Below are 23,257 nucleotides of genomic sequence, written 5' to 3'. Positions count from 1 at the left end.
ATATATATATATATATATAAAGAGAGATAGAGAGAGTTTTGAAAGCTTTTGTTATCTGGTCAGGCCAAACCATTCCATGCAAAGAGAAGTTTTGGAACTAATATTTCTATTCCAGCTTCAAGATAGATCAAGTGTGGCACACACAGAGAAAAAATGAGCATCAGTCATAATGTCAAGAAAGGAGAATACTTCAAGTGGTAAAATTTTTGGATCTTGGGGAAGGTCTGTTTGTTAGCAGGCCTTCCCTGTCTCTTTGGCACAATTCTTACACCCACATTTATATATAGGTTGTTGGAGTGAGGAGAGAGTGTGAAGAATGTGAGGAACACTTCCAATTCCATCTTTGGTCTAATATTAACCTTTAGTCGTTTTTCTTGAGGGCCAGAGATTACTTCCTTCAGAGTTAAACTACAAAGATGTTAGTGGAAATGGGTCCCAATTGTAAGTGGTCATGTAAGTGCATGATAAAAAGAAGTTATTTGGGGGGGGGAGCATGACTACATTTTAAAATCATAAATACATAGCTTGTAAATATCACAGGATATTTCATTCAAAAAGGCACACATTTTTGAGATATCTAGAGTAGTCAAATTCATAGAGCTACACTGTAGAATGGTGATTGCCAAGGGTTGTTGGAAATGGATACAAAGAAGTCTTCTTTTTTATCTTTTAGTTTGCTATAGGAGCATGCACTTGCCAAGGAGAGAAAGAGAGAGAAATCACCCCACAGGAGGGATGAACATGCTGCAATCCCTCCCCTCTGCTTTCCACTTGGGATTTTGGATATGCACATACAAGTGCCCAGTGACTTTTTCAAGCCACCTGGTCCAGGATTTGGGCTGAAAAACCATATTGTATCCCCAAGAATAAACAAAACCTTAACATTTTTAGTTATTTTTTTAAAAAAAAGAATGAGAAAGACAGTTGAAAGAGCACAAACGGACTGATAACTTCCAGGATCCAGCAGAACTATTAGGTCGTCAGGAAAATCATGCCATTATTTTTTTGTTTTTCTATGCAAAAATGCGTCATGACTTTCCCGACAACCCTATATTATACATGACATGAAAAATAAAATGAGCTGGAACTATCGAGCAAAGCAAAGTTGCAGAACAAAGACTGTGATCCAGATAACATGGCTAAATCTGGCTCATGAGTGCTCAGCACATAAATGGTCAATCTCCCAATCCTCTGAGCACACCAGGTTCTACAAGATTAGAATAACCCACGAACCAACCAACAGGCATGTAATGGTTGTAAAAAGGAAATGAACACACCTTATATCTGTCCTCTTAACCCCAGCACCTGCTCAATGCCACACTCAAGGCAGATGTTTTTTTGCTTTTTAGTCCTCCCCAGCCTTACAGTATCTACTCACCTCTAAAATAGTTAATAATAGGCACACAAAATAAAAACTAACAGCAGTGCACCAACTGGGTGTCATGCACCATGATAAGCACTTAACATGTCTTGGCTCATTTGATCCTCACAAAAACCCATGAGAAAGGTTCTATTATTGTTCCCATATTCAGATGGGAAATCTGAGACACAGAAAAATTTAGTAATTCATCCAAAGTAGCAAAGGCAGACCACATTCCTAGCACACCAAGTAATCCTATGCAAACTCCCCCCAAAAATGTAAAATTAATTTATCTTATTTTGTCAACCCACCTATACTTGTCAGCTAACAAAGTCAATGACTTGGGGGGGAGAGGGGGACAGACAAAACTCCAGAAAAGAAAGAAATGTTTTGTGTAGTTCTTACCATCTAGGATCCTGGTAGGGTGCCAGTTAAAAAAAAAAAAAAGTATTTATTCATAATAAGCTGACTCTTCAAACATTGCATGAGATGGTAAGAGAAAAAAGTGAACACTGGTAGCTAATGATACTTTACAAACCCTGTTAGCTGCTGAGGACAGATCTCTTCTTTGCCTGGGATCTCTGGGTAATAATATCATAAAGCTTGTTGGGGGAGAATTCAACACATGCTGTCCTTGTTGGAAACACATACCTGATATTTCAAGTCCCCTGGAGAAGGCTGAGCACTGCAAAGGAGCAGTCTGGTGAGACTGGCTACTCCCATCCCCTCTGCATGTCCCTAGGATATATGCTCTCCAGTTCCCCTATCCCAGACCACCTTCAGTAGCTCAAAACTGGGATGATGCAGAGGGCAGACCACAAGACCTGATCAGTCTGGTCTGCAGCCCCGTTAGCTTTGGACTCTGGGTCCAAAGGAACTTCTTTCAGCAAGTTCCTCTATGTACGTTAAGGCGTACACAGAGATAACAAGATGCTCCCACCTGGAAGCCACATCCTTCTTGACCAAGTACCCAGGGATTTCCTACTCAAAGACTGAGTCCACTCTGAGGGTCTGTGCTTTTCCTTGGGTCAGTTCTCTTGAGAGTGTGCCATGCCATGAACACGCACACCACCAGCCATGACCTTATTGGGGAAGAGGCCCAAAATTTCTGTCTGTGGTAGTGTTAGCAACACCAGGATGCATGGTCTGGATCGTCTATGCACCAAACTGTCTATACATCTGCATATGAGGTCCCTTGAATTTCTGGGAGAGAGAAGGGTGGGGTGATCCAACTGCCAACTCTATGTATGTCCTTGAAACAGGCCATAGAAAAGGTACAAATGGTCGAAACTGATATAAGTCTTATTACCCAGAACCCAGAAAAGTGCCAGATGTGAAGATATGTTCAAAACATATTTGTTGATTAACTGATTAAATGAATGAATAATGAATCAGTCAATCAATACATATATAAACAGTGAATTCCTGGGCTCCATTTGAGCTATCCATGAGAAAAACATGACTTTGTCAAGTGAGTATCTATCAGTCCTCTGAACTGCACATAGATAGATATAAAATGCAATGAAAGGACAATGACAGAGTGGATTTTAGGGTAGGCTAGGTAAGTAAACATCTCATTAACACCCTCAAGGCACCCAAGAGTTCAGGACTAGGAGACACCTTTTATTGGTGAGAGAGAAATCCCCTGAAAGAATAGATGAGATGACTAAGAATTAAAATCCCAGACAAGGGTCAGCCCTGCAGTGCAATAATCGAGCATTGTGCATTGGGAGCCAGAGCCCACATGGTTTAAGTCCTGGCTCTTGATGGCAGCTTGAAAACACTGTGTGTGTGTGTGTGTGTGTGTGTGTGTGTGTGTGCCAAATCCGGAGGAGATGGAGAAATAGAGAAAGGATTGCATTATCATCACCACATTGCATTCATTAGGGGATGCTTCCCCTCTGCCCCCTTGAGCCCATGCATCCTCTGGCAAAAGATTAAAAAATTTAAAAATCTCAGACAGGCACTTAGGTTTGCTATGAGACCCAGTGTGTCTCGACCCAAAATAAGACTTTTCTCGTCAGAATTATGCATCACACGCTGGTTCCATAATGTCTATTCCTTTTTAAAAGTGTAACTTTTAAAATACATATGGAGTCTAACCCATTTTTATTTTATGTATATTATGAGCATACTGTATCATGTAAACACAAATAAATGGATGCTATTTATCTCAAGGGAGAATTATCTTTTGGGATTATGCAACACAATCTGTTCACCTATAGACTTCCCCACTCTATTTTTAAAAGCCTTCCAGTCTCATATGTCTATCAGTTGTTTTGTGATCAGTTTTACAAATGATCAGAATTTCTCAGCTGCCTGATAGTGTTTATTATAAACATAAAGGAAGCCCCATGAAACAGGCACAAGATCAGCCCAACGCATGTTGATTGCAAAGGCACAAAAGCACATGTATCAGCTGGTACATTTAACTGGACTTGACACACTATCCTTTTATACTCCTGGTGTTTGCAGTTCTTTGAGAAAAATGAACAGTCTCTATCATCCACCCTACAAGATAAATCACATCTGAAACCTCACACCAGAATCGCTTTTTAAGTGAAACACCATAAATGCCGTCGCAGGGAAAACTGCAATTGATCCACAAGGATATCCATTATTAGCTATCACACAACAGAAAAGGCACAAATCTTTCTCATTAGACCTATTGGTTTGTTGCAGATCCGCTGTCCCTGGAATGATGACTATGTTCCCCTGGATTCTCCTCCACCATCAAGCTTGCCCGTTGTGCATTTCTCTCCAACCATTTGCTCACATTCACTGTCCCTCCTTCCCGTTAGTTACACAATCAGCCTGCTCATCAAAGCTTTGCCTTTTTCCCTTTCCATAACTAACTGATTTCTTACCGGCAATGAACACTGTGCACTTCAATTCCATAAAGGTTATTTATATAAACAACATCTTAACCTGTTGATTTCAGAACAGTCATGCCTAGAGATTTACATACTGACAGTGCAGAGACCAACTAATGAACACTCTTATTTGGAATTCTAAATGATACATTCACATATGTGGCGTGTGGTGCTCTTGTGGAGTGTGGGTATAGCCATGTGCATGTGTACAATGTGGAGAATGAGGATATTGTGCTAGGCTCTGAGAAAGAGCAGTAAACAAGATCCATATGGTCTCTGCCATATGTACTTTATATCCTCATGGTGCCTACAGACAGGTACAAAGGCAAGCACTTATTTTTTTAAGTCTATTTATTTATTTATGTTGTAAGCAAGAAAGAGAAAGAGCAATAGCACCCCCAACAGGGTCCTGATACCACAATCCACTCTGTCCTTGAGCCAGCTTGGAAACATAGGCAAGTATATGCCTAGCATCCTTAGGAAGGTCTCCAGATTTGAATCAGGAACCTTCCCCTATAAGACTGCCTTACAGAGTATCACCTTTCACCACACTGTGCCTCCATCTGGCCCCAAAAGGTGTACACTTATGATACTAAATGACCTGTGTCATGATTAGGAGACACAGAGGGAGTTGGGGAGGGAAGAACGCTATAAAAGCACATGGTGGAGAAGACATAGCCTGAATGTAGGGGAATAGTGGAAGTGACATTGGAGCTGAGGCCCCCAGGATAAGCAGAGGAGTCAGGCAAAGACAGAAGGCAGGGAATCAGTGCTAATGCAGAGCCTACGTAAAGCCTGGGACAGGAGTAAGAAAGTGACTCCGCAAAGCAGGTGAAAGCTTGGACTTAGTGGCATTGAAAAAAGAGAGAGGTGAGGCCAGCAGATGGTATTAAGACACCAGACGCCCACATGGTCAACCGTGGTTCAAGTCCCAGATCCAGCAGCTTGAAACTCACACTGGGTGCATGTATGTGCATGCCCGAAATCCCAAGAGGAGAATGGAGGAGAAAGGATTACAGCGTGGCCATTCCCCCTGCGGGGGTGGGGGTGAATTCTTGCTTTCTGTCTTTCTCTTTGGCAAATACACACACCATAGCAAAAATCCCTAAAACAAAAGGAAAGAAAAGAAAGAGAGGGGCAAGAAATGAGGCAAGAGAAATGGCCTACAATCTGAGGACACATGGCTCTTAAGACTTGTTAAGAAGTTATGAAACTTTGGGATCAGCAGTTACCGTAATGGCTATGTCACTGGACTCGCGTGTAGTCAGCCACGGTTCGAGTCCCAGACCCAGTGGCTTAAAATCACGCCGGACGAGTGTGTGTGTGTGTGTGTGTGTGTGTGTGTGCCCAAGATCCTGAGAGGAGAATGAAGGAGAAGGGACTGTGGCATGGCCATCCCCCTTGGGGGATGATTTCTCGCTTTCTGTCTCGCTGTCTCTCTCTCTCTTTCTTTCTGGTGAGTGCATGTGCCCTATAACAAAAAAAAAAAAAAAAAACTCTTCAAAAAAAAAAGAAGTTATGAAACTTTAATATATGAATATAATGCTATCTTAATTAAAACACCAGTAAAAAGTGGGGGAAGCTAGACAAGTAGTTCCTAAATTGCATATGGAAAAATTATTATGCAAGAATAGTGCTGGAAATTCTGAAAGAAGAGACCGTAGTACTATTTCAAGTTGAAAAATATTACACGCAGAAAAATACAATAATAAGAATTTGTAGGAAATCAAAGTTTAGTGCTGACATGTAAATAGCCAGACCAGTTCATGGAATTAGATAGGTCCCTAAATAGATCCAAATATAAAGATGATCTTCCCATTTAGCCCAATTGTTATTTTAAATTATCGAGAGAAAGGTATTATTAAATACCTTAGTATAAAGAAACCTGATTGGCTATTAGCATTCTTAAAAATAAATAAATAAATAAAGCAGTTGCTATATTACTCTTTTAAATTTTTTAAAATTTGCCAGAGGGACACATGTGCTTGCCAGAGAGAGGCAGAGAGAGGGAATGTGAAAAAGCATCCCCCATGGGAAATGATCACGACACAATCCCTTTTCCTCCATTTTACCTTTAGAGATTTTTGGGCACACACATATGCACTCAGAGTGTTTCACAGGGTTCTGGAACTCAGACTATGCAGTCTTCCATGTAAGATCCAGCCTTCCCAACCACCATGCCACCAGCTGACCCAGTCTTTATATTCTAAAATTCTAGATGGAGTAGGGACCAGCAGTTAGTGTAATGGCTATGTCGCTGAACTCCCATGTAGTCGACCACGGTTGGAGTCCCAGACCAGGTGGCTTAAACTCATGCCGGGCGCATGTGCATGTGTGCCCAAGATCCCGAGAGGAGAATGGAGGAGAAGGAATTGTGGCGTGGCCATCCCCCCTGGAGCGTGATTCCTCACTTTCTGTCTCTCTGTCTCTTTCTGTCTTTCTGGTGAGAGCACACGTCCTATAGTAAAAAACAAAAACAAAAACAAACAAAAAAAAACCAAAAAAACCTCTCAAAAAAAAATCTAGATGGAGTAAAGCTTTAAATACAAAACCATGAAATAGCAAAAGTAGTAGAGAAAAACAAAGAACACTCGTTCTATAGTCTTAGAGAGGAGAAAACTCTTCTTAGCCACATTTACAACATAGAAGCAATAAAATAATGAATTTTTTTTTTTTGAGAGGTCTTTTCTATAGGGCGCGGGCACTCGCCAGAAAGACAGAGAGACAGAAAACAAGAAATCACCCCCCAGAGGGGATGGCCACACCGCAATCCCTTCTCCTCCATTCACCTCTCGGGATCTTGCAAACCCAAGTACACGCACCCAGCATGAGTTTTTTTAAGCCACTGGATCCGGGACACGAACCACGGTGGACTACATGGGAGTCCAGCAACATAGCCATTACGTTAACTGTTGGTCCCAATAATGAATACATTTTACTACGAAAAATGTAATTCTGCTTTACAAAGAGGAAGTGTAGGAAAAAGAGAAAAAAAGAAGAGAAAGTAGGAGAAAAAAAGAAGGAAAATGAGGAAGAAAAGGAGAATCATAATCAAAAATCAGTATCAGGAGACAAGCAAAATATTAGGCCAAGTTTCTTATTGTTAGAAGGGATCTTATGAATCAATTTCTTGAAAAAGTCATTAACCCAATAGAAATTATGAACACTAATATAAAACGGGAGCTAACAGATATGACACCATAGGTCACTTAAAAAATTACATTCATATGACTTACATACATACAAAAAAAGACTTTCAACCCAAATCACAATTACAGTAGTCCCCTCTTATTCGTGGCATCAGTTCATATTTCAGTCACCAGCAGTCATCAGCTGTCTCGAAAGATTTCAATTTAAAAAATCCCTGAAATAATTCATCAATTTTCTTTTGTTTTTCTTTTTTTTTTAGTTGATTCCATTTTATTTACTATTTACAGCCACCCCACTTCCATCTTCAGATCCCTGGCGTAAGGGACACTGAGGCAGGGTCCCCACCCCAGCTCCATCCCCGACACCCCTATCTCTGTCAGCCAGGAATGTTTTTTTAACTCTATAGCCACCCCACTTCCATCTTCAGATCACTGGCAAAATCTTTTTTTTATTCTCCTTCTTACTTTCTTCCAACTTATTTCTTCCTCTCTTCCTCTATCTCCACCCTCCCGGACAATCTAGACAGGTCTAGAATTACAGTTCTGAAATATTCTAGTATTATAAGTCTCTCTGGGATCCTCCCTTTTACTGAACCACCTGTGAAAAAGGAGATACTTTTCTTCATACACCTGAATAGAATACTCCTCCTCGGATCACATTGCCAAACACAACAGAAGAGAGACTTCGGCAGTCCAGTCCACAGCAAAAGAGAAACAATTCATCAATTTTAAAGGATATATCACAATGCCTGTTGCCTCACTTCATCTCCTCACAAGAATAATGCCTATAGTAAAATAAGAAACTTTATGAGTTTATGAAATATGAAAGAGATCATATGTATAAAACTTTTCATTTACCGTATATTCTTATCATTATTCTATTTTATTATTAGTTGTTGTTATTACTCTCTGACCTGGCCTAATTTATCATTATTTTACTGAATTTACAAATGCCTAATTTGTAACTGTTACCATCAGTATGTATGTAGAGGCTCAGTCTACACAAAGTTTCAGGCACCCCATGGGGGTCTTGGAAACCATCCCCTGCAGCTACAGGAGAACTATTGTGCAGAATTGCAAAATAAAACAATTGAGACATTTTTCCCAGGAATCTAACTGAAAAAGGTCAAAAGGTTTGATGGCGAATAGTATTGGTTTAGTTGAAGAAAACAGGCGCTACCGGTTTTTGTGGGAAAAACAATAACAATTATTGTCTTTGCAGGACAACTTGGGAATATTTATAAAAATCACAAATGCTTTGCAAATGTTCCTGCAATTCCAATTTTAGAAATGTTTCCTATAGATAAAGCCATGCATATGTGCAAGAATTAGCACACTCAGTGTTCAAGAGGAGATTTAGGCAATGAAGTAGAGTCTATGCATCTAATGGATTACTATGTGGCCATGAAGAAAACGAGGCTGGTGTACATGTGCTGTTAGAGAAACTTTTTTTTTTTTTAAGAGAGACTTTTGCTATAGGGAGCATGCACTCGCCAGAGAGACAGAGGGACAGAAAGCAAGAAATCACCCCCACAGGGGAATGGCCACGCCACAGCCCCTTCTCCTCCAATCTCCTCCTAGGATTCTAGGCACATGCACACATAGACTCAGCGTGAGTTTCAAGCTGCCAAGTTCAGGACTTGAACCACAGTCCAATTCTGTGGGAGTCCAGTGATGTAAACATTACACCATCTGCTGGTCCCTGTGGAAAGTTTTTGTTTTGTTTTGTTTTGTTTTGTTTTGTTTTGTTTTTTACTTTTTTTCTTTTTGGAGAGATTTTTGCTGTAAGGCACATGCACTTGCCAGAAAGACAGAGAGAGAGAGACAGAAAGTGAGAAATCACCCCCCCCCACTGCCCCCAGTGGGATGTTCACGCCTCTATCTCTTCTCCTCCATTCTCCTCTCAGGATCTTGGGCAGGCACGCACACGCACCTGGTGCGAGTTTAAGTTAACGGGTCTGGGACTCGAACCGTGATTGACTACATGGGAGTCCAGCGACATAGCCACTACACCAACTGCTGGTCCCCCCATGGAAACATTTTTAAGACATTGTTGAGTGAAAAGCATCAAGATGTAAAACAGTAGGCATAGAGTGCCCTTGTTTGTGTATAAACAAAAAACACCTACTCATACAATATGCATGTAAGTAGGTACGTATGCCAATTATTTGGGGAAGAAAACACACTAAAATCAGGAATCATGACTAGAATAGAGAGCTAAGGAATTGGAGAGTTGGAGTACATGGTAGAAAGAAACTAACTTTTTGTAATACATTCCTCTGTGGTGCTCACATTTCTTATCACATTCATATGTTACTTTTTACTACTAATAAAACTCTACACAATAAAATTAATGCATTTCTGAGAAAAGATGATGTGCAAAATCACTTGAAAGAATCTGAAAGGCTCCAGGCTTGAGAAATCTCTGCCAAAGGCACTAACCTTTCCAAAAAAAGAAATGCGTCAATCAGAATTGGTGCTGGGCAGTGAAAGAAGGAGAGTAAAAAAGGAGTTTCCATCCAGGGGACACAGGTCTGGGCCAAAGTACTTCAAGTTCTCCATTTCCTTTGTGAAGGCTCTCCCATTATGGAGATGGATGCCTTGGGCAAGCTTAGCTTAATGCCATTTAACATTTTAAATGCAGAATTAAATGCCCTTGCTCTAATTCCAAGATCACCATGCAAGCTTCCAGTTATAATTTGTTCTCCTTTATAGATCTGCTGGTGTAGAAAGAGATGATTATGCCAGTCGGTGTATTCTGGTGCATTTAATAGCTCTGTGCCTTCTTATACAGCAATATAGTGATGATCTGGTTATATTGTTTAAAAACTGAAATTAAAAAAAAAAAAAAACCAGCGTTGGGCTTTATTTTAAGAGACGCGAGGAGCCACAGGGCAATGATAAGCAGTGACATGATAAGCTCAGCATTTTGAAAAGACCACTCCAGCAACAGCGTGACATCTGGGTAGAGAGAGGGTACAACTGGAAATGGGAATACAACGTAGGAAGCTATTGCAGCACTTTAGGCAAAAGATGATGTGGCCTGAATTAAATTATTTTTATGTAAGTACATAATTGATGCTTGTTTCCCTCTCGGACTGTAAGCTTGGTAATAGGAGACCAGGTCAGTCTTACCCACCACATCTAAAGCATTTAGCATTGTCCCTGACACAGAAGGGACCCCAACCAAGGTTTGTTGAAAGAAAGAATGAGTGCTTAAATATAGATAGAAAAAAAGGATACATGTTGTAAATATTTAGGAACATGAATTGACAAAACTTAATAGGTAAATAAGTACAGGGGTTAACAAGACAGGAGTCAGGTTTCTGACTGGAATTACTGAGTGGACGTGGTGCCATTCATTAAGATGAGGAACACTGGAGATGGCTTTGGGACAGCAATGATGAATTTATTTTGAAAGTTTAAAATGTGACACTTTCACATGTCCAAGAGGGTTGTTCAGTAGTCAGTTGGGTACATGAGTTCAAAGTTCATTACTGATGGCTGATGAGGACAGATTAGTACACCATTGGAAAGACATCATGAATGAGTATGACATAGCCCAGGGATAGCCCAGGAACAGAAGCTGCCATAAGACAGTAACCCAAGAGACATCAACATTTTGTTGTCATTGTTTGAAAAGCAGAGGCTCGAAGTGTTGCAATCCTCCTGACTCAGCCTCTGAGCTAGAACTACAGGCAGGTGCTACCACTTACCGCTGCCTTGTCTTTAGACAGGGTCTTGCTTTGTTGCCCAGACCAGCCTTGAGTTCATGATCATCTTCCCTCAGCCTCCCAAGTCCTTGTGATTACAGACACACACACCACACACAGCGATAGGATCGACAACTGAATCCAGGCCTCCAAAGCGTCCCAGCTATGGAGTACAGCATTGCTGGGCCAAGGGACACCTACTTTTACAGTAGAAACAGAGAGAAGGGATTCCACAAATAAGAGTAAGAGAGGTAGGGGGGAAACAAAACAAAATAAAAGTGTATTGACACCAAGATCAAAGGGAAAGGATGTTTCAAAAAGGAGGGATTGTGAAATGATGCCAAACTCTACTAACAAGTCAAATAAGAGACAGAGAAATATGGCCCCTGAAGGTCTTTGGGGACTGTGGTAGAATTAGTCTGATGAAGCAGTGGCGCAAGACTGGATTAGGAGGTGAAGAAATAGACATAATTAATACAGATCTATCTTCTAAGATTTAGCTTTGAAGGAGGAGGAAGAAGGACAGTGACTAAAGAGGAACAGAAGAAGGAAGGAACAGTGTTACAGGAAAACTACTAGGGGCCAGCAGGTGGCATTATGGTTGGGATGCTGGACTCCCACATGGCTAACCCACAGTTCAAGTCCTGGACCTGGCAGCTTGCTTTCTCACTATCTCTCTCTCCGTTTCTCTCTGGTGAGTGCATGTGCCCTCATTTTTTATGAAGAAAATTAAAATAATAATAAATTAAGTAAATAATGTTTTTAAAAAAAATGAAAACTACTAACAGAAAGGTGTCCTGCATAAATTATGATCTTTACATGTCAAATGATAAAAAAAAAAACTGAAAACACAGGAGAGAGAGAGAGAGGGAAAGTTATTAATAGAGAAATGTTGAAGAAGATGAAACCTGTAATAAAGGTAATCAGCTTCAGTTAAAAGGCACTGCAGCTCTTCCACTGTAATCAAAGAAAACTGTTAGTTGTACACCCAGACAACTTGCGGTTATGTGATGTAAGTGAAAGTAGCGCAAGCAAAACAAAAATTATTTGACCCAGAAATAACAAAATTCGACTAGGTTCCTGCCACCACAGGAGTAAGGATGGGGGTTGCTCAGATCCAATCTACACATCGATGCCTCCTACTATGGGGAGTCTTTAGATGCATCTGTCTCTCCCAGTAGATAGAAGCCATCAGGGGTTCCTTGCCTCAGTAAAGACTCTTCATCTGAAGCATCCCAGCACCCTCAGTTTCACTGGAGGAACTGAACTCATGCTTGCATGAAAGTCAGTCATGGTAGTCAGCCCACATGCCAATTTGAAAACATGGTAAACCACTCCAGCAAAAATGAAAAGAAGACTTGATAGGCATAAAAATGAGATTTGATCTTGGTGAAAGCTTTTGCAATGGGAGTCACAGAAGGTAAAGACAGGCCAAAAAGGCCAGTAAGAAAATACTTTGAATCTCATCCACTGAAGTAAACCGGGAGTGGGCCGATATGTGTGTGCTGTTAACACACACAGATTGAGTGTTCTGATCAAGTAAGAACATTGAATTAGTTGATACAATTACTTAAAGTGCAGGTGGACTACACGTTAATAAAACTTTCCCCAGTAAAAGAAAAAAAAAAAAAAAAGATGACAATTTGCTTTTATTAGTGGGAACTCATGAAAAGACTGCCACCCAGGTCGGCTGGAACATGGTGACCTGCAAGACTGTCTGGCCTGAATTGTGGAGTTGGACCAAGAGAAAACCCACAAGTCAAACTTCTGCTGCTTAGCCACCAACCGAACTGCAGCAGGCCCTGGTTTTCCCTAGGGAGGAGGCCAAGGTGAATTCCAGAACAGAAAAAGAAACACTAGTGTGTGGCTGACAGATTGGGGACCACATTCTTTCTGGGAGTAGCAATCATCCAAGTACCAACCTCCGGATTCACAATAAAATCGCACTGGCTGGTGAGGCTGAGAGTTCACCCAGGATCCAGGCTCTGATACTGTCAGAAACTTTGTAGAATAAGAATCCCATCTCCATCTCCCTATCTAGGATCCTTTCAGTTATACCAGGTTTCTATTCTGTGTCTCTTTGCGTTAACATTATAAAGTCGAGTTCAATTGAAATAATAGTGCTCTACCCAAAAAGTATCTACCTAAAAAGAGTACACAAGATTTCTTCACAATCCACCAAAGGGTCTTTGCAGTCAAACTCCTGTCTGAGTATGTTTTTGTGAATTGAGAACGGGGGTGGGGGGGGGAGGAGGGCAGAGATAAGAAACTAAAGATGAGAGTTTACAAAAGCAAATGATCAAACCCAGGTGTCTTAGTCTGTTCAGGTTATTATACAAAAATAGCTCGGACTGGGTCATTTATAAAGAACAGAAATTTATTGTTCACAGTTCTGGAGGTTGGGAAATTCAAAGTCAAGACACCAGCAAATTTGGTATCTGGTGAGGGTCTGTTCGTCATTGATGGAGCCTTCTATGTATTTCCTCATATGACAGAAGGGACGAATGAGCTTTAGTGCAACTTTTACATGGATAATAATCCCATTTCTCCCTCATAACCTAATCACCTCACAAAGGCCCTGTCACCCAACACCACTACATTGAGGATTAAGTTTCAACGTATGAATTTGGGGGGAACAAAACATTCGTACCTCAATACTACGGACATGAGAGAACTATCCAAGGGCCAGTCTCTCATGACATTTTTTTGAGTCTAGAGTGGTAGCAACAGAGATTTGAAGTAAAACTGGTAGCAAACTAAAAAGACTATTCTGGTTTTAGTTTTGTTTCTTTCTTTTGGGTGAGGGCAGGGAATACTTGCATTTTTGTTTTTGTTTTATTTTTTGTTTTTGTTTCATATCTTGCCAGGAAATTCAGAGTCCACCACATCAAACTCTTCCACTCAACACTCCCCACCTTTGTACACACATTGCCTAGATTAATCTAAGACTGGGGAAGAGAAGCATGTTGTCTCACAGTGAGAACAAGTTATTGAATTTGGGGGGGGCCATGGAGTGGCACAATGGTAATGCAACTGGATTCATACAAGAAAGGTCTTAGTTCAAGTCCCAGGACCTCATTGAGCATGCTGGACTAGACACATGCGCCCATGAATCCAGGTCAGCTGAGATTTGGGGTGGATTAAGGCATCAGGACCTGGTGGAGGCAACTGACCAACTCTCTTTCTTTCTCCCCAGTGAAAGGAATAAATATTTTTTTTTAAAGAAAGCATCGGAGAATAGAGGCACAAGTCCCACTTCCACCTTGCAGCAAGGGACTCTGGACGACATGAAGTAAAAACAACTATAGAATTTGGGAGATCCTGTCGTTTTGCACTGCAGAAGTTAAAACTTCCAATATCTCATGGTTTAAGTACATTTTTCATGTATGTTGAGAATTGACCAAAGAATCAGAAAATGGACACACTGGGTCTCTGAGTAGCCTTACTGGCTATCAGGGTCTGTGCTCTAATGCCCAAGTACTCAGAGAAATACCAGCAAGTCCTAGCCAAGAGTAATCTAGAATGACTAAAACCAGAATTTAGAAGTGATTCAAGGAAGTAAACTCTAAAGTATTGGAAATATTTTTTTAATTTAAGATAATTAAATGGCAAGGATCACAGATAGTGGAATTTCGTACATAGACATATTTACAGACATGCATTTCACACATAAACATCATCCTTGTGGGTGTGTATGTGTGTATGTCTAGATAATTCGTGGGATATCAAGATTCCCGAAAACAATAGGTTACTGAATAGCCATGGGTGCTTACTTGCAATAAAAAGTACTCTAAATGGTGTGTGATTATTAACATTTTATTCTGTATGGGAAGATGCTGTATTACCAAAGGCACCCAAGTAATTATCTCTTGACAGTATAACAGTTTGCAAAGATGCTGAATGGAAGGAGGAGGAGATCATGAGAGGGGAAGGCTAGGAGATGAAGCCCCAAACTACCGCCTTCCCACTCCACTAGGGTTAACTCATCAATTCCTAAACCTTTCCCAGAATTGCCTGGGTTCTCAAGGCCAAATCTGGGCAGCTTGGGTTGAGCAAAGCCCTAAAACAGAGGTTAGATAGGGATCTATCCCTAATTAGTTTGCTCAGTCCAAAAACCCCAGGCAAACTAATTAACCTGACAGTACCTCAGAGGCTGTCAAGACCTTCTCACCTATTTCAGAGTGAGATCTGAGATCTAAATATGTGGCTGTCTATACAATGTCTTTCAGGTCCCAGGGGATAACTCTGAGTGAAACCAAAGGTATGTCTCCAAAGTGTGTCCTTGTTGGAAAAGTCTCAGAGCAGGCCACGAACAACACACAATCCAATCCAATCCATGTTGGATTCTGGATGTGAGTAAACAATCCTGAAATTTGCTCACTGGCTCTGCACTAAGCTCAATCATCAATTTCTGAGCACTGAAAAGTCAAGAGAAAAAAAAAAAAAAGTCAGAAAAAAGTAGGTACTCTCTGGCCACAGGTTTTACATCGAAGCTAACACAGGCTGTGTATAAAGGGCTGTGGCTTCCTTTACTTATATAACCACCCTTGACTGTGGCAAACACCCCAGGGACAACAGCCTCCCTGCTCTTCTGCCTGCCCTGCCCTTCCCCACTCTCCACCTGCCAAGATGGCCCAGCAAGCACAGGGTAGCAACCTTCATCTCTGCAATGCTTGAAGGCTTTTCTTTGCAGCCCAACTTTTGCATATGAACGGCCTAAAGAAGAGAAACACTCGAAATTAAAAAAAAAAAAAAAGAAAAAACTAATAAAACACTCATAATAAACCCAACAAAAAAAAATGCTCTTTCTTTCCATGTGAAGCTAAGATCATTGATTTGGGATCAGTAGATCATGTACGTTTAAATTACTTCATCTCCTGCAGAGATGGATTTGCAGACTGAGCCATGCTCAGCTTGTCTTCCCATTGCTGACGCTTCTGAAAGGTGGGCTGGTGTTAGGCACTCAGTCTGAGGACAGGGAAGGGGGGGAGGACCTGAAACAGAGTCCATAGCATTCATTCAGATGCTAGGAAAAAGAGCTTCTAGGTGCTTTTATTGAGTCACAGCCTTAGGCGACTCTCTTCACTGTTTTTGGTTTTTGCAAAGTGAAGGCTGGTGCAGATCATTTCTATGGCCCCTTCTCCTGATTCTAAGAGATCCTTCTGAACACTGACCCTATGACTTTGGACTCATCGTCCCAGTACTAACATGACACCAACCTTGTTAGCAACTCATATTTAAAAAGACATGGTATGGGACTGGCGGGTGGCGTGGTGGTTAAGGGCGCTGGACTCCCACATGGCCGACCATGGCTCGAGTCCTGGACCTGGCAGCTTGCTTTCTCGCTTTCCTTCTTTCTCTCTTTCTCTGACCCTCTCTGGTCAAACTGGAATGGATGAGTAAATAAATGAAGTTAAATAAAAAATAATTCTTTAAAAAAAAAAAAAAAAACAAGCAGGAGACATGGTAGTTAAGGTGCTGGACTCACACATGGCTGACAGCAGTTTGAATCCCAGGCATGGAGGCCTGAATATCATGCCTGTTGCATGTGTCTGCATACCCAAAAAGTCTCAGGAGGAGAAGGAATTGCAGTATGGATGTCCCCTGGGGGATGATTTCTCACTTTCTCTCTCACTGTCTCTCTCTGTCTTTCTCTGGGGAGTATACTTGCCCTATGGCAAAAACCTTATGGGGGAAAAAAAGGACATAATTTGGAAAAGTTCAGAACAGACTTTGAAAACATGCCCACATGACACTCTGACACCAAAGGTCTTCAGGTTCACACCCTGCCAGGCTCTGAGCACCTGGCACCACCTCCTTCCTTCACAGCTGATGTGTGAACTGTGTTATCCCTAAACAGAGCTTCAAGGAACTTCAGAGCCAGAAGAAACTTGTCTGAGCATCAAATGAAAAGCCCTCTGTTTACATCTGACAAGCTGAGGTCCAGAGACAGTCAGAGGCTGCTTCAAGATCAGATAATAAGAATATGCTGTGAAGTCTCTGGACTCCAATTTCCCATGATGTACTTTTTATTTCTGAAACATAAAGAAAGCGCATTACTATACATTACTTCTCCATGCATTACTCTTCGTCTTAAGGTTTTTATAACTTCAGGAGCATTCTACTCATTCATCTTCCAGATCAATATTTACGACTTCCCAGGCCTGTGGACACCCCAGAGAGCAAAGCAAGTGGTGAGAAGGCACCCTGATTATGTGGGATCTTTGCCTTTTCTAATGGAGATCGATCAGCAATCAAATGTAGAGCTAAAATTATCAAGCTACCACAGGGCTCAGATCTCTGCCATTTGGGGGGGGGGGGTACAGAGTGGGACTATGTTTTAAAATAGCTCAATCAAGTAGATTACAAAAATGATCAATCACCTATTAATAATCCAAGGTGCAGGAATTTCTTTTTTTTTTTTCTTTTTCTTCTTCTTCTCACTCATACACACACCTCAAACAAGTAAAAAGTTTGCCATATCAAAATAATCTCTCTCCCAAATCCTCCTATTGATGTATAGGCATCAAGAAGGACCAACACTTGGCATTGCCCCAAGGAGCAGCAGCCCCAAAACTACATTCTACCCTAGAGCTTTTGAATTTACAAGAAGCTCTGTAGAGAAGTGGTCAAGTTAGCCTAAGGGATAGTGCCTGTATATGAGATTCATTGATCGTTTGATCATGTTTTCTTCCCTAACAGGCAAGATGAGCAATGAGTTAAAACTGGAGGCCTTTACTTAGTACCCAAGGCAAAAAAAAGAAAAAAAGAAAAAGAAATTCAATTCCTCTTCCCCAGCTAAACAAAAACTCTAGGTTTTCATCCTCCTTCGACCTAGATATGGTCAAAGAGATCATACAGAAAGTTCCTAGGGAAAAAGAGACCTTAACTCTCAACTGTTCAGCCAACTTTTCAGCTTAGAAATGTCTTTACAAGTGAATACTGAAACAGACACAAACAAAGGTTTATGGGATAGAAACAGGGAAAGACTTACACAGACCTAAACTCGGCACCAGGGAACTGGGACCACATCACTTCAACTTCCCATTACTTGCTTGTAATAATATATAACCCAGACTCTTCTCTTAACTCTAGCGCTCTGAATTCCCATAAGGAAATATCACTTTTCGGAGAAGAAAAAAATCAAACCCATTTTCCTGTATAGTCAATGATGGGTGGTGGAGGGGGGAGGTGGAAGCAAGTAGGGTCAGAAGGGTCACAGGGCTTTTCAGTTGCTTTACCCAATGTAACAATAATCTGCAGAGACTGAAGGTAGGACACAAAAAGACTCCACCTGGTTGTGGCTGGCTGAAGTCTGTAAATACCTTCACCATGAAGACTGCATGTTTTTAGCTCTAGCTTGCAAGTTGTATTAAATAATGAACGATGTAAATTAGACTCCCTTATATTAACAAGTCTAGTGTGGCTTATGTAACCATACTCCAGATTTAAATGCACATTCTTAAATGTACATAAAGCCCAACTCTACTGTTCTAGACCCAGAAGGAGGGTCTAAGAAGTAAATACCAGAGTGAAAAAAATGGATGCCTTTGACTGAATCCATGTGAATGCCAGAATTTTTTTTAAGTAAGATTAATTGCAAAGGCAAAGCATATTAAGGTGAGAGGGCCAAAATCAATGTATTAATGGCACAACATTACAGCTGCTTAACCAGACCGACAATAAATTGCACGGTCTTTGACAGTAAATGTTGCAAATTGTATTTATGTTTTGCTAAGAGAAAAATATTACACTTGTCTTCAAATATTATCCCCAAATCAGAGATTATCGCTCAAGACACTTTTTTAAAAAGACCCCTACTGGTCTTCATAAAACATGTGCAATGCCAAAATGCATGCTATTTCCCGACAATGAAGATACACTTAACACTACTGAACTATATACTTAACAACTGTTAAGATGACAGTTTTATGTTCTGTGTTTTGCCATGGGTTTAAAAAAAACTCACGAGTTATTTAAACCATGCCTTTACCACTTAGGTGAGAAAGAACTTGTCCTTTACGATACACTTTGGCTCTGGGACTTAAATGGTCAGTTACATAACTCCAACAACAGGCTTCACTCTAGAATTCCACTTATATGTGACACTGGTATTGTTTTTAAGTTTAATTTAGCATCACTATGGAATAACCACTTCCATCAACAGGAGTTGTCACTTATCAGCAGTGTGGTGCCAGCCAGGTGTGATACATATCGATGGATAGAGAGGTACAGATCTGAGTAGATCACATTTAGTGAGTCAAGACTATAAGACAGGGGATGGGTGGGAAAGTGAAATGTCAGCTGAGCTTAAAATATGCATAAAATCACAAGAAAAATCCTACCCCTTTATTTATATATGATATATATATGTATACATATATATATATATATTATATATATACATTTTAAATGTCTGCCATTGGCACTTTCTGACTCCTACTGGCACAGTGGCTTAATGACTAGATACTAACAAATACACTGCTTTGTACAATTCTATGAGAAACTGTGGCTTCAGCAAGTTCTAATTACAGTTCTTTTACTTTTATTTCTAAAAAAGAGAAACCTGTAACTTCAACGACACACCATGAAGCTAGAGCCCTAAAACAGAGTTTTAGCTTAGGAATACCACTGGCTCTAAGAACAAAGTTTGGAAAAAAAATTTTTAAAAGGTGCAATTAAGTTCCAACTGTAGCTGGTAGTCACAGGTCAAGTATTTCAAAGCTGTTCAGGCAAATATTGGTATGTAAGAAAGAGAGCGTAGATGGTGTCCTGTAAGGATGAGAGTGAAACAAGCTCATCCACTGATGTCACTCTGAGATCAAAAAAGCAGAATTCAAAATAATTACACAAAGCGCTTTCCAAATAAGTATTGCAATACGTTTTACAGCTAAAGACACCAGGACGTAAACTGGGTTCCAAGGAAGCGGAGGGACAGAGTAGAGAAACATACCTTTTCTCAGAGCTCACATCTATGCGGCCCAGCTAACATTACTAACCTCATCCCCATCCCTACCACTTAACCCTCAGCATCTCTCAACTTCCTCAATCCCAATGGATTTTCAAATCAAAGGAAAACTAAAAGTAGAAATTAGGAGTACCGTGACAGAATAAGAAACAGTGAACAACGTGTTAGTAAATATTTTTTAAGGCCATTATGAAAAGTCTGAAAATAGGAACCTGCTTTCAGATACAAAAGAAGGAGCCCCAACTGTGAGAACAGAAACAAGACAACTCTGCTCAGGTCTACTCATTTCACATACATCCGGGAGCTAGGACCACAAATATTTGAAATATTAATTTTTTTTAATTTAAAGAAAAATTTTTTTCAAATGTGGCTTTAAAATTATTAAAGGACAAAATTAAAGTGAAAATGATCAGCCCTGTCTCCTTTCTTTCTTCCTTATACGTTCTTGCTCTAATACAGAATTTAAAAACCAGTACACACACGAAATAATCCAGCTGCATAAAGGTACTCCTCGCAGTCTCAAAACAGTCTGAAGGGGTCTGAGTCCTATACGGCCTCCTCGTCTGACCACTGACACCCCATCTCGTGAAGAAAACAAAGATTCTTATGCAAGGCCACAGATCATTTTGGACCAGCCAAGCGAGCTCAGGCCAGCCCAGACCGAGGCCAACATGGTTGAGACCCTATCAGCCCCTCCTCTCCAGCCCTGGCCGCTGCTCTCCTTGCCCTACCCACCCCCCAAAATAAAAAGAAATCCTATCGTCCCCGATGCAACCCGACAGCTGCCTGCTCCCAGCACACCTAAGCTATGCTAGGTCTGTGCATTCCCCTCCACTCTGCTCTGCTCTGCTGTCATTTCCTCCGGCACAAGCCTTACAATGTGACCATCACTAGCCCTCCAGGCAATGGAGTCTAAGGTCTTACTTACATCAAAAAACAGGTTATCTCCGTCAACTGCGTTGGCAGAAACATGGTAGAACATTTTCTGTGGGGGCAAAAAAATGCATGCGCACTTGCCAACCGGAAGGCCACAGCCCAAGCCCTACTTTCAGGGCTGCCTATCTCAGGGTAAAAACAAGAAAGAAAAACAGGAGAAACTTTGTCTTATGCTCCTCGCCCTGGCCCTGGATGGGTACAATCTCATGCTAATGAAATGTAGAAATGCCACAGTCCCTAGGGGAAAAAGCAATAATAACATCTTCAGTACAGGTGACCCAGAAATGCTAGAGATGACTGGTGAGTTCTTGCCTGGCAATATATTTGTCACCAGGCGTCAGAGAAGGGCCAAAATACACAGTTCTGCCTCTCCATCAGACCAGGATAAGCTCAAACATTCCCAGAAATGCAGGGTCCTGGTGCTAAGGCCAGCCTTGGTCAGAGTGCTACCCGCTGCTTGAACATCCAACATAGTCCTGGGAAATTATTCAATGGGCAATTAGGATTTATAAGCCAAATGGTCTCAAAATTATATCTCGGGGAAGTCAAGTTCAAATTAAATCAGACCAGGCTTTTAGGCTTCCAACGATCACATTTTCTCTTTTGAGTGAGTGCATTTCAACACTCAGAACTTCTCCTCTTACAGATTGTTTTCAAGGCCATCTCGGGATGCAATCTCCTGAACAAAATCTGATATATAAAATGAAAAGAGAAATTGGTTAACTCTCAACCTCAGAGAGAGACGTTAAGGGAGAGACTCTCACTTTCTTCACGAGATCTCAGAAAGTTAATTATTTTAACCTCCTTTCTAGTTAATAATACTGAAACTTCTAAGACAACATACATACCTATAGTACTTTATGAAAGGAACATCCAAAACGGAAGTTATTGTCTATGGAAAGTCTAAAGCACACCTAAGAGAGCTTTGTAATATAAAATGTACTTGGGATTCCTTCCACAAGGAAGGAATATTTATTTTTCACATATTTGTATAAGGAGATTTATATTTACATATATTTATATCTACATATATCTGTATAAGGATATTTAAAACTTATTTTAAAGTGCCACACTTTGCCCTGAGCCAGGAACCCTCAGCTAGTGAAAGTGGTAACTGACAGATGGTCCAGACTAGCTCTGCATCTTTCTGTCTCTGACTTCTCCCCGCATGTGGGACAGCTTTCACATCCAGGACCTACCCTGCCTGGCCAGCCAGGGCCCTAAGGGTGTGGAAAGGAAGGAGGAAGAGCACCAGGAACTCACATTTCGGTGATATTCTCAGGGTCTGCACTGTTAGGCTCCAACCTCGGAAATGCCACGATGCCAGGAGAAGGGTCGCTGCACCAGATCCGAGAAGCGCTGCATTTGCAGGACGTGGGACAGGCAACAGCGGCCCTCCAAAAGCCCACAACCAGCCAGCAGAAGCCCCAGAGCCGCGCCATGGCGGGTCCATGCCACCTCGTCCAGGACGACATCCCTGGCCGCCAGTGCCAGCTCGAGCGCCTGTCCCCGCGAGGCACCGGCCGGCCCCCCCAGCCGGTGCGGGGAGGCCTTCCCCGCGCTCGCCGCTCTCCCGAGTCCTCTGAGCTTGCTGCGGGCGCGCTGAGTCGACTGTGTCCGAGGCTCAGCTTGTCCTGGTTTCAGCGTATTCCCGCCGGCAGCACCGTTCACAGTGGCCGGGGCATCGCGGGCCAATTCACAGGGGGCGCTACCGCCGCTCGGAGCTCCGCCGCGGCCTCCACTGCATGGCCCGGTGCGCCGGGGACCGACCCGCGGCGCTCCGGTACTCTCTGGGGCGCAGGCTGCTTGCTAGACGCGCACGGGGATCCGGCACGCACCTCGGGGCTGAGAATAAACACACACGCGTAAGATTCCGCGCAGGATCCCACACACCACGAATCGGGACACTCTCTCTCCACGTTCGCCTCGCCCCCACCCGGACCCACTCAGGAGACTGGGTGGATGAGTGCCCAGCTCCGGCCCTGGGAACAACTTGCCCCGCGAGGACACTGCCGCCGCCAGGACCCCCAGTGTGGCCACCCTCTCTCTAAGCCTGAGGCCGAGGTAGAGGAGGTAGGAAAAGGGTCCCTGAGATAGGATTCCATGGCACAGGCCGGGCGAAGGACCCTTTAAAGGGGGGCGCGGAGACTGCGGGCGGCGATCGCTCCGCGACGGGGCCCTCGAATGATGCTGCAGAATCCGCCACGGCCGCTGGGCGCTGGGGGCGCGGGCAGGTGGCGCGGGCACTCCCAGCAGGG

At 42.1% G+C, this 23,257-nt stretch overlaps 1 protein-coding gene across 1 annotated transcript in view; it reads right to left on the bottom strand.

Moving 5' to 3' along the window:
• The window catches only part of NTRK2 (neurotrophic receptor tyrosine kinase 2), a gene marked incomplete at its 3' end in the record, with an annotated part of 88,637 nt that extends 65,793 nt beyond the window's left edge, over window positions 1–22,844 (bottom strand). Inside the window, exon 1 of the mRNA XM_006168991.3 lies at window positions 22,263–22,844. Coding sequence (XP_006169053.1) covers window positions 22,263–22,474 — 212 coding nt within the window. The remainder of the gene's footprint in view (window positions 1–22,262) is intronic.
• Between the last annotated feature and the right edge of the window lie 413 nt (window positions 22,845–23,257).

This window comes from Tupaia chinensis, unplaced genomic scaffold (genome assembly GCF_000334495.1).
Source record: "Tupaia chinensis unplaced genomic scaffold, TupChi_1.0 Scaffold146625_1, whole genome shotgun sequence".
Lineage (NCBI taxonomy): Eukaryota > Metazoa > Chordata > Mammalia > Scandentia > Tupaiidae > Tupaia > Tupaia belangeri.
The sequence above is the reverse complement of the archived record's forward strand: the minus strand, read 5'-3'. Positions and strand labels throughout refer to the sequence as shown.